Genomic DNA, 12,104 nt, shown 5'->3' on the forward strand with positions numbered 1-12,104 from the left:
AAGAAAGCTTGATAATATCTCCTCACACATTGTGACGTCGCCGACAACTTCTCAGACATTGCGACGTCTCAAAGTTGTGATACGAAATCACGGAGCGACTGAGCAGCGTAATAAAGGCGAAGGGGAGGACGATAAAACGTGGTATAGGCTTGTATCAAGGGGAGGTAAGCAGGATTACTTGAAAATAAGATAACTTGTTACCTTTATTGACATGTTAACTGACGTATTACAAGTCCATACTGAATGTAAACAGAGTTGCAATCATTTGATCTGATTCAAGGGTACATCTAAGAGAGAATTAAAGTGTCTCATAAAACGAAGTCACACTAACCTATATTTTAGGTGGCATTGATTACTATACGCCTTAGTTCAGATCTCACACTCTAAGTTAACTTTACATATATCCATATATGTTTGTCCTAGCTATAATCCCATTTTCTTGTTCTTGATTTTGACACCTACGAAATCGTCTTATCGTCAGATGTGTACTTGCCATTAGCAACACGACAGGTACCACTAACGAAGCAGGAATGCCTATATCTACCGGGACACGCTATTATGACTCCGTGTCCACACTCATTTGCTATTACTCCTAAATATCGCGTGTTTAGTGGAAATGCTGCAAATATTAAATTTCAAGATTTGTTTTTGTTTTGACTGTGGTCTAACCAACGACCTTGATCATTCGGGGCGAGTACCATACCAGTTAGACTTAAACAAACAGTTTTCTATTTCTGAACTAATATCGGTTTTTTGGGGCAAAATGACGACAAGTACATGTTGAACATTTATTCGATTTTATTTTATTAAGAAATGTAAGTATAAAGATGTGAAGTGAACTACACTTTAAGTCAACTTTCTGCAGTGCAAGGAAGCCGTTGAGTACATGTATACATCAGATCTGCAATTATAAACTATATCCACCACCCCTTTCGAACATTATTCTTTGTACGTTTTGTGTTTTGCAATCATTTTAATGCATAGCAATTTACAGATACCATCTGGTTTATTGTCCTTCGCAGACTCTTCAGACAGACTGACACATGCAATAGAAAAACTGGGAAAATATCCTGACTAACACATTCCTTTGCCAACAAATGTCTTGACGAGACATCACTAAATCAGTCAATGCCCTTCATCATAAATCAGCCAAAACAAAAATATTTCCAACAAGGCTACCAAACTCATATACACAGGGGACCAGTCTATGTTTTGATACTGGTTGTAATCTAGTAAGTCAGAAAATAGCCAGTTTGGATTTAAAAGTACCTTGAAAGTTCTTAATTTTGGGGATGAAATATGTACGTTGAATTAATCAAGGGGGTGGTAGTCCATTGCATACGTCGATTCTAATACAACCCAACGACAAAAACCAAACATAATACACCGGAGATCTTCAACAAAAGCCAGTATCAATACAAAAGTTCATGATCTTAATCGCCCCGAATCTTAAATTTGTGAGTAAATTTACCTGAGGCAATCAAAGACCTGCCATTGACACTAATTTTCTTGCGAAATTACAGTTTATTGTACATTTGACACCACCGAATTTGTACTTACCATGAACATCATGACAGTGCTTATGTTAGGGCAATATCTGCTTATCCTTCCGGAGCAACTTAGATCGTCCCAATATGTTGGTGGGCTTCGTGTTACTCCGTCTTAGTTTCTTATGTATTGTTTTGTGGACTTGTTTGTCTGTTAGTTAGATTTTTGTTATTGCCATAGTGTTGTCAGTCACTTGTATACTTATAATTTGTTAATGTCCCCTTGCTAACATAAGCTTCTTTTGTGCATCAGCTTTCTTAGACAATATAATTGGTAGTATGCATCTCCTAGAGTTGATGTCAGACTGAGTTCCCTAATCGACAAGCTGCAGAATGATAAAGCATCTTTTTTAATGTTGGGTTTATCTTAAAAGTTAAACGGACTTGATTGTAGTTATTAAGGATATATTAAATGGAGACAACTTTATTCTTATTTTCCCTTCTCTGCTTGAGTTACAGAAAAATTTATTAAATTTTCAAAAAGTGTATGCTACGGTTATTATTTTTTCTCGTTTTTTTATTGGACTTTTTTCAAATATGCACAAGTTGGATCGGTAAGAAGTTCCTGCTTCACAAATGACAACCGTCATGTTAAACATGGCAAGTAAATGTGTGATAAGTCTTTAACTAGGAATAAAAACAGCATAACGGATGATTTTGAGAGTTGCTAATCTAAAGGATTCACAGTTACTAGTATATAGATATATTGTTTTTATTTTCCTACAAAGTATTCGCCATGATGTATTGGCTTCTTCTCGTCGGTGATTCTGAAATTTTTGAAATAGGAATATGTGTCTCCATGTTTTCCAAAGTCAGTTGACTTTCCACCATAGAAAGTAGAGAAAAACATTCCATCAATATGGACACTGCTAGACTGACGGAGAACAAGGTTCATATTAACCACCATTATATCATTAACCCAGAGTGTTACACGGCCATGTTGATTGGGATGTCCTAGGTTCACTTCTTGTCGAATTCTATACCACTGTCCTGGTTTGAACTTAAAAGCATCGGTCGATGTCAAACCTATTTCGGTCCCACAGGTGCTGGAAGGACAAATTACTTTTTTATGATCGTGTTCATAACGGTCACACCAATGTTTAAACCCACCGTCCTGGTTGTATGGTATGTAAGCGTAGACTTCATAGTGTCCGTTAGCTCGCCACATCAGTCTTGTTGAGAAACAGCTGTGTGCCTCGCCAGAACAACCTTTACATGAATCTCTAGAGCCACCCCATAGGCCGGGCAATTTCCCGCCAATGGCGAAATTAAATCCACTCTTGAAATACACCTAGAAATAAATCCAAATAATCTTAATAAAGTATAGTAATTAAAACCGGCTAGACACCTATATTACATACTAAACAACAAAAGAAACTCTTATCTCTATTAGTTTCTTTGTAATGAAAATTTCTATTGCATGTTATACTTTTGTTTTAAATGATTGATATAAGCCAAAATCGTTACACAAAATTTCTGAAGTCATTAATCCAAAATCCTTTAAAAACACACACACATTTTCAACCCCAAAACGACCGATATTGCCACAGTTGTAAAGTTATAAGTCTCGTGTATTTTTTGTCTGAAAACAAGGCTTTCTCGTTGTGAAGTACGCAATATTTCACTGTAAAACCTTAAATTAAACAAGGTTATGCCTAAAATATTCTAGAGGTTTACAATTATTTGGAAAAAAAAAGATATTATGAAACTACTATGTATTGGGAAAAGTGTAGCGTTATTTGTGTTGTTGAGTATATATACAAAAGAACTCGTTCTTAGTTTTCCAGGTAAAGATTCCCAAAATCAAGAGTATTTCTCTGAAATAAAAATTTTTAATCTGAAAAAATCCCCGCCTACTGCTTAAAAAAAACAAACGATTTAAAGTCTCCTTGATATAAATAACCTTGATCTCTTTTTTTTTAGATTTTTCTTCTGATATAAGAAATTCATCCTCACATTTGTACGATTTCCACAACTAAAGTGCACCAACATAAATGTTATATTTAAAATGAAGAGATCAACAAACCTCGTATTCAAGGGCTGCGAAGGTTTTGCCTTTATGATAAAGACTCGGTGGCATCACATAAAACTGCGCCCCCCTGTGGCATGGTCCTGTGCTGCTGCTAGGACAAGAATGACCGTGAGTGTCGTAGTTAGTTCGGGTTCCTTAAACAAATGACATATTTTTGTTTTGATCATTGTTTAAAGGTAATTTTATTAGTCACGTGACATTTTAATAGAAATGATCTCCAAGATCATAGATTAAACTTGTTCTATACTTTTGCCTGCACCAATATAAAGGAAAGTACCATTTTACGACTATTTGAAAAAAAATCTATTGCATCATTTCGATTAAAACTAACAGAGCTCACTTGTATTGTTATTTCTGTCATAGTTTCTTTAAAATCAATTTATTAACATTTCTCACTAGACTTGCGCCACTGTTCCAGGTACTGGGGAGGTTTTGGCGCCAGCAAACTAGTTTAACTCCGCCATATTCTATATGTGCCTGTCCCAAGTCAGGAGCCTGTAGTTCAGTGATTGTTGTTGGTTCATGTCTGTCGTATTTGTTTTTCGTAAATTGATTTGTTTTAAATAAGGCCGTTAGTTGTCTCTGAATTGTTTCATATTTTTCATGTCAGGGCCTTTTATAGCTTATTATCAGGTAATGAGTATTCATTGTTGAAGGTTGTACGGTTTCCTATAATTGCTTGCATCCACTTAATTTGAACTTTGGTTGATAGTTGTCTCATTGGCTATCATACAACATCTCCTTATTTTTATATTTGAAAAAAATTAAGATCTTGAAACATTGTAAATTCTTTACAAAGCACAAAAATATCAGTATTCACCTCAAAAGCTAACAAAACCATAAAACAGACTTATTCAGAAGGGATATAGTTACGATACTGTTGTCAGGTCATTAAAGATTGCATATTTGATTCACTTATAGGGTCTTTGCATCGGAATTAAACACATTTATTCTAAAACCAGTTGTTGGCATGACACGGGTTATGTTCTTCTCATATATTTTATGACGGTATAATACTAAACCCCTAACAGGAGGGATTGTGCCTGATATTCATATGATGAAGACATAATCTTTCAATCAGTTTAATTGAGGTCTGGAGCTGGCATGTCAGTAACTGCTAGTAGTCTGTTGTTATTTATGTATTATTGTCATTTTGTTTATTTTCTTTTGTTTCCTATTCTGACATCGGACTCGGACTTCTCTTATACTGAGTTTTACTGTGCGTACTGTTGTGCGTTTGTTTTTTCTACATTGGCTATATATAGGGGGAGGGTTGAGATCCCAAAAAACATGTTTAACCCCGCCGCGTTTTTGCGCCTGTCCCAAGTCAGGAGCCTCGGGCCTTTGTTAGTCTTGTATCATTTTTGATTTTAGTTTCCTGTGTATAATTTGGAGTTTAGTATGACGTCCATTATCACTGAACTAGTATACATATTTGTTTAGGGGCCAGCTGAAGGACGCCTCCGGGTGCGGGAGTTTCTCGCTGCATTGAAGACCCATTGGTGGCCTTCGGCTGTTGTCTGCTCTATAGTCGGGTCTATGTTGTCTCTTTGACACATTCCCAATTTTCATTCTCAATTTTAAAGAAACGTCATTATTATTTAAAACTGTTGATCTTCAAAAGTATTTTTGTTTGTTTGCCATTGTATGTTTGCCATTGTCTGTTTGCCATTGTTTGTTTGCCATTGTATGTTTGCCATTGTTTGTTTGCCATTGTATGTTTGCCATTGTATGTTTGCCATTGTTTGTTTGCCATTGTATGTTTGCCATTGTTTGTTTGCCATTGTATTTTTGCCATTGTTTGTTTGCCATTGTATGTTTGCCATTGTATGTTTGCCATTGTTTGTTTGCCATTGTATGTTTGCCATTGTATGTTTGCCTTTGTGTGTTTGCCATTGTATGTTTGCCATAGTATGTCGTTGTGTTAATTTGGATTTTAAAGCAAATCTCTTTTCACTGGTTTCTTGCACTCTGTAAAATGATATGTGTCTTACCTTGCTGATAAAATACTTGAAGAACATAACCTGAGCCGTGTGGGTCATGTACAAGTTTCAGGGAATCTGTATCGCTGTGTAACTTCCATCCGAAAGCTGCAGTCTGGTCTGTATTGAAGTTATCTAGCACATATTGTTTGATATTAGAATCGTAATGTGCTGCATGAGTCCAGCTGAAAAATTCTGTCACTCCCTGGACTTAAAAAAAATAAAAAATATAATAAATGCTTTTAACAAATTGACTTTTTTTTTACACTTGCAACAAGAATACGTAGGAAATTTCATTTTTCCTACCGATAATCTATTGTTATTCTTGTAATTATTATTATTATATGATTATTTATTTTTACTATTATAAGAAACGCAAATGGTTATTAATTATACAAGAAATCAATTTTGTATGATGATTAGCATGCGACAAATATTGCTCTATAATACGGAAGCGTATTAGCGCCACACGTTTTTTTTTATATTTCTTCCTATGTTTGCGTTATAACGCAAACCTTTGCGTTATAACGCAAACCTTTGCGAAATAACGCAAACTTTTGCGTTATAACGCAAACCTTTGCGAAATAACGCAAACCTTTGCGATATAACGCAAACCTTTGCGAAATAACGCAAACATTTGTTTTATTTTATTTCTTATTTAAGTTTCATAGGAAGCAGCTGTTATAAATGGAGGAGGCTGCATTTATTAAAATTTATCACCCTTGGTACTCATTGCAATGTAAAATGCTTGAGTGTTTAGCACACATCATGGGATAATAATGAGCAGGATAGTTCATGTATGTATATATATATATATACATATATATATATATTACAAAGAAAATTGAGTAAATTAAAGTTATACCGAAGAAAATAAAAAATCAACCCCGCTAGTGTAGGCAAATTCAAGTATACTTCCAAAGTAAGCGCTCGTTTGAGCATTGTGTAAGATTGGTTAGATTCAAACAAGCTACCCTTTTTCCATAAATGTATAAGATGAAGATGTTATTTTATTATAATTATGTTCTCTACATTCAAATTGCTACCCAAGCATCTTAAATAGCTACCTCATTAGATTGAAATTAAAATTCAATGACTTTTTTTAAAGAATCTTTATCATATTCTGAGATTTCAACAAACGATTTCTTACATCATAATTTAAAAAGAATGTTTTTTTCTGAATAATAAATTTTAAAGCAGAAAGATCATTTTGTCTATTTAACTTATAGTTTCACAATTGTATGACATTATTTTTGCTCTTATCTAGTTTACCACTTTCCGTTATTCAAAATTGTCAAAATCTTGGCCTTTCAATTAAAATTTGCCTATACCATATCTATTTACTTGTTAAATTTATCTAATCTTCTGATGCATAAACCATTTATTAATTTGTGTATAATTGCACTTCAAGTATTCCTTTATTTCTATCCATATTTATTATAATGATTTGGCCTTGTGTTCATGGTTCTTCTCTTAACTAAATCACAACCGAAATTTTATGACAGACGGACATGCAAATGCCGACATTTACAAAACACTGCTTTCAAATTATATAATAAACATAAAATGTAAATTTAATATTATATATAGTTTTTTATTATTAAATATTCAAAACTTAATGAATAATTAAAATCAAAATGTTTGAGTTATAACGCAAAGGTTTGCGTTATAACGCAAAGGTTTACGATATTTCGCAAAGGTTTGCGTTATAACGCAAAAGGTTTGCGTTATAACGCAAATGTTAGCGTTATAACGCAAACATAGGAAGAAATATAAAAAAAAACGTGTGGCACTAATACGCTTCCGTACTATAAACCGTCTACTCATGTAAATATAATATCAATTGATGGATCGAACAAATACATTCAACATCAGCTGTATTGACTATCAGGCATAACGTTCACTACTAACGCATATATACTATAATAATTAATTAAAGGATTAAATGCATACTATTATAAATAGTTGTACTAACAATCAATCAATGCGACGCTTTCTCTGAAATCGTGTATACCATATGCCAACTTCAAAGAACATTTATAGTGAAAGTAAATTTATAGGCATTGCACAGGCATGAAAAATTAACCTGAACACCATGCCACAGGTGAGTAATATGTAAAGTATTGATCATTTTACATTTTAGAAGGTGTATACATGTTATGCGCTCTTTCAAAGACCTGTCTAGTTCCTTAATGTAATTGTATATTATCTATTTTAATGTCCCATTAGCAATACGACGGATGGTGCTAGTGAAGCAGGAACTGCGTACCCTTTCTGAGTTAACAACAATTTTTGGTGGTGATCAAATTGGTCAATCTTTGGTTTTCTATGTTGTGTTTTGGGCACATATGTTACATAGGAAAAATTGCAACATATGTTTTCATATGTTAAACATATGTGTTTCATATGTTTGAAAACATATGAAAAACATATGTTGCAATTTTTCCTGTGTAGTATTCATCTTCTTTTGCTTTGGCTTTGGATATCTGTTTTTCTTGGACTAAAAGATTTTGTATTGCTTTGCTTCATGATTTTTTTGTTCCGTTTTTTTTACAGATCTTTCTTAATTATTAGATACAAGTACTTCTGTATTTCCCTTTTTTCTATGTTTTATATTACTTCTAGTTTCCTTGTTTTCATTTTTCTTTGTTTTTTCACTCTTCTGTTTTTTAGTCATTTTCTCTCATTTATTTCTTCCAAGATGTTTTGAATCATTGATTGGAACGACAGGTTCTCTTTATAGGATAACATAAGCATCAATCTCATATTGCTTCCAAGAAAGATAAATAAAAAATAAATGTTAAGTTCGTGAGTCGTACAAGTGTATATTTTATCGCAATGTCATTACGCACATAAATTAAACTCCTACCTTGTCCTGCAGAACAGAGGATTATCGCCAAAATAAAATGACCAAGTACGCCCATTTTCCTGTAATGACAACATTTGAGTCAGGAAACTGCCTGCAAACTCTACAAGTAATACTTTTTTAAAATTGGAATATGCAGTATGTTTGCAAAAAATTTAAAACAACACGTTTAATACTTTCATGCGTCCGAAGCGCTTTTCTGGATTTACCTTCATCAGGAACGCTCAAAGCCAAACATTTGAAATCCGAAGATGTATAAGTACCGAAACAGTTGAAGAGCTATATGACAAAAATACTTAAAATAATAGCAAATGAGACAAGTTTTCACCAAAGTCTAAAATAACGTATATGTAAGCAACTATAGGTTGCACTTCTGTAAATATAGACAATGCAATTTCCCATAAATGTTGTAGGAACTCGTTTTACAGCTAACATTGTGCCACTATGAAGTTACGTTAGAAGTTATATCCTGGAATTGGAAGTTCATATGCATTACATTTTTTGCAAAGGTCAAAACATAGGGTTATGCGGCATATTTTCAACATGTATATGCCTTGAACTTCTAAGAGTTAATAATCATACTAAAATTCTGTACTACCCCTCCCTTTACTTTGAGTCTTCCTGAGAATTCAATGTGTCTGCTATCCAACAGTATTAAACAAAATTAATATCTTTGAATATTAAATATCTTCCCACAAAAGGCGTAGTATGTGAATCCTCTGTATTTACAAAGTGCAACCTATAGGTAATATACGTAGAACGTGACAAAATTTAAAACAATTCAATAAAAAAACCAAAAGCCTGACTAACTTAACAACACAAAAAAACAAATAAGTCAGAAATCAACCAACGACGACTTCTGAATCCTGTAAAAGCAAACACTCATAGCTGTAAAATGGTAAAATATATGGGCAGACATCACAAGCACGGGGAAATGCGTTTTATGTGCACACAATTTATAAAATGTTATTTTTATCATTAAAATATACCAGACTCAAGCTATCGAACAATAAGCCAGAAAACAGTAAGGTGTATCAAGCTAGCGGACAATAAGCCAGCGAACTTTAAGAAATACGCGCCGAACTGATCATGCCTAAAAACCGAAGACTTGCATTAACATGCAACGTCTATTGAAATCTAATGACAATGAGTTCCAGTAGGAAGACGAAATGCAATACATTTTCACAAAGACATTGATTATTCATATATTTATTTATTTATTTTTCAAAACAACGTAATTTTTCTTGACAGCCAGGCATCTCTTTTCAAAATTCCGTTTAGCTACTCCTCTCCCTTTTTTATTACCTTTGATTAGAAACGGTTTGTCTTTATAATAATGAAAACATTAATAAAAATAGGCCATACTTATCTAGTGTAAAGATAAAATAAAATTCACATGCTTATATGCTCTTGAAAAGAAAGAAAAAAATCGTACCGATTTTAGAACGTCAAGAACAGAATTTTGCAGTCAGAACTACAAGTTGAAGGAAAACTAATAAATATTCACAGTTTTCGTTTTGGAATAATTGAAAACTGGCAGTGACACACAAATAGTACGAGATATGAATTAATTTTAGCTAATTTAATCGAAAAAATTTTAAATCCAAGATTATTACAGCTGTTCAAAAAAGCATATTTAAAGAACTCGGCGAACAGACTGAAAAATTGAAATCAGAACAACAATTTCTTTACACTGATCTGAATTAACAAGAAGAGGATGGAATGACAACAACACGAACTATTTCAGTTTAACATTAGACCTATAATCGGGAAACGGTCCAACGTTGTTGTATGTATAACCTACCTCCTCCCAACTTTAATTCGTAAAAGAATCCCTACGGTCAAGCTTTTGTCCACACTAGGTACATCTGATAGGCGTCGCCCTAAAGTTGCCCGGACCAGATGGCCCAGGTGGGTACATTCGCGGAACTTTTGAAACTGAGGTCCATAATTGAGGTATGGAGACCCTACACCCTCCCAACTTCAATTCGTGAAAAAATCCTTACGGCAAAGCTTTTTTCCATACTATGTACAACTGATAGGCAATACCCTAAAGTTGCCCGGACCAAATGGCCAAGGTGGGAAAATTCATGGAACTTCTGCATCTGAGTCCACAGTTTGGGTATGGAGACTGCGTATAGTTATTAGCTTTTACTTCAACTTATTAAATCTGATTGCAAAATTCTGTCCTTGACGTTCGAAAGTCAATCTGGGTTTTTTCAAACGCATAATTATAAGCATGAGGATTTAATTTTATCGTTACACTAGTTTAATATAAACCTTTTTATTAATTGTTTCGTTATTATTAAGACGGCAAACTTATCTCTAATCAAAGAACAACAGAAAGAGTTAAAAGGAACTTAAAAAATCCTATAAGAGATGACCGGCTGTGAAAAAAAAAATTCAATAAACAAATAACTTATAAATTTTGTCTTTGTGAAAATGAATTACATTTCGTCTTCCTATAATAAATGATCGTCATCAGATTTTAAAGGACGTTTCATGTTATTGCAAGTCTTCGGTTTATAGGCATGATCAGTTTGACGCGTTTTCTTATTATTCGCTATCTTACTGTTTCCTAGCTTAATACATCTTATTGTTCGCTGGCTTGTTGGTCGCTAGCTTGAGTCTAGTTTAAAATATTCTATGATACACTTAAAAGTTCTTCAATAAACAAGATATTTTAACTTATTTGAAAAGACCTATAACAGTCGACTAGCCGTCCTTACCTTTCAATACAATTATCACAATAATCTTGTACTACAGAAGTATCAAGGGTGTCTAAATTATGTCGAGGTCACTTAGATAAGACTTGTTGGGAATCATTTGACACATGTTTGAACTTAAGGTTTGATTGATTTATGTATAAACTTATATACTAATTGTAATGTTTTTTTTGTTATTTAATGTTTAATTTTTCAGGGTTATATCTGGTCTATATACCAGCTTTGATAAATGTTTGGTATTTCTATAAATTTTCGGTTCTTCGTACTATAAACATGAAAATTATTTATTTTGTAAAAATATTTCCTTTCTCCATTTGAACTGTACACGTATACTAACAACAAAATTATTTTCATTTACCTGTGTTTAAAGTAATTGCAAATGGCTGATATTTTTGTTCAAGCATATTGTTTTTCTTAAATTGTTTAACATTTCACAGCGGTATAACATGTTACTTTAATTATTCTTCCCTTAGTTTATTTATTTTGTATTTACATTGTATCATAGCTAGATCAAATGTATTTGTTCAGTGTATGTTCACTGGTGTTAATATGTCTTTTGATTGAGTTAAGCCATTTCAATTGATATTTCATAGTGTGTCTTTCTATGTTGAGATGTTACACTATTGTTTCAGATAAGGGTGAAGGTTTGGTACCATTAAAACGTTTAAACCCGCTGCAATTGTTTGCACCTGTCCTAAGTCAGAAATCTGTTGTTCAGTAGTTGTCGTTTATTGATGTGGTTCATAAGTGTTTCTCGTTTCTCGTTTTTTATATAGATTAGACCGTTGGTTGTTCCGTTTGAATGGTTTTACACTAGTAATTTTTAGGGCCCTTTATAGCTTGCTGTTCGGTGTGAGCCAAGGCTCTGTGTTGAAGACCGTACTTTGACCTATAATGGTTTACTTTTATAAATTTTTACTTGGATGGAGAGTTGTCTCATTGGCACTCATA

At 33.4% G+C, this 12,104-nt stretch overlaps 1 protein-coding gene across 1 annotated transcript; it reads right to left on the minus strand.

Moving 5' to 3' along the window:
• Nucleotides 1–2,245: 2,245 nt before the first annotated feature.
• Nucleotides 2,246–5,768, minus strand: LOC127721805 (uncharacterized). Its single transcript, XM_052228614.1, has 3 exons — nucleotides 5,574–5,768; nucleotides 3,574–3,713; nucleotides 2,246–2,838 (listed from the first exon to the last, which is right to left on the minus strand). Exons 2-3 carry the CDS (start codon nucleotides 3,625–3,627, stop codon nucleotides 2,260–2,262), a joined length of 633 nt encoding a protein of 210 aa, XP_052084574.1. The 5' UTR covers nucleotides 3,628–3,713; nucleotides 5,574–5,768; the 3' UTR covers nucleotides 2,246–2,259.
• Nucleotides 5,769–12,104: the final 6,336 nt, after the last annotated feature.

The sequence above is a fragment of the Mytilus californianus genome, unplaced genomic scaffold (assembly GCF_021869535.1).
Source record: "Mytilus californianus isolate M0D057914Y unplaced genomic scaffold, xbMytCali1.0.p SCAF_12, whole genome shotgun sequence".
NCBI lineage: Eukaryota > Metazoa > Mollusca > Bivalvia > Mytilida > Mytilidae > Mytilus > Mytilus californianus.

Coding starts and splice junctions, on each gene's coding strand:
- LOC127721805 (XM_052228614.1), bottom strand. CDS start 3,627: ATGCCACCGAGTCTTTATCATAAAGGCAAAACCTTCGCAGCCCTTGAA. Junction 2,839..3,573: donor TCGCAGCCCTTGAATACGAG/GTTTGTTGATCT, acceptor ATTTATTTCTAG/GTGTATTTCAAGAGTGGATT.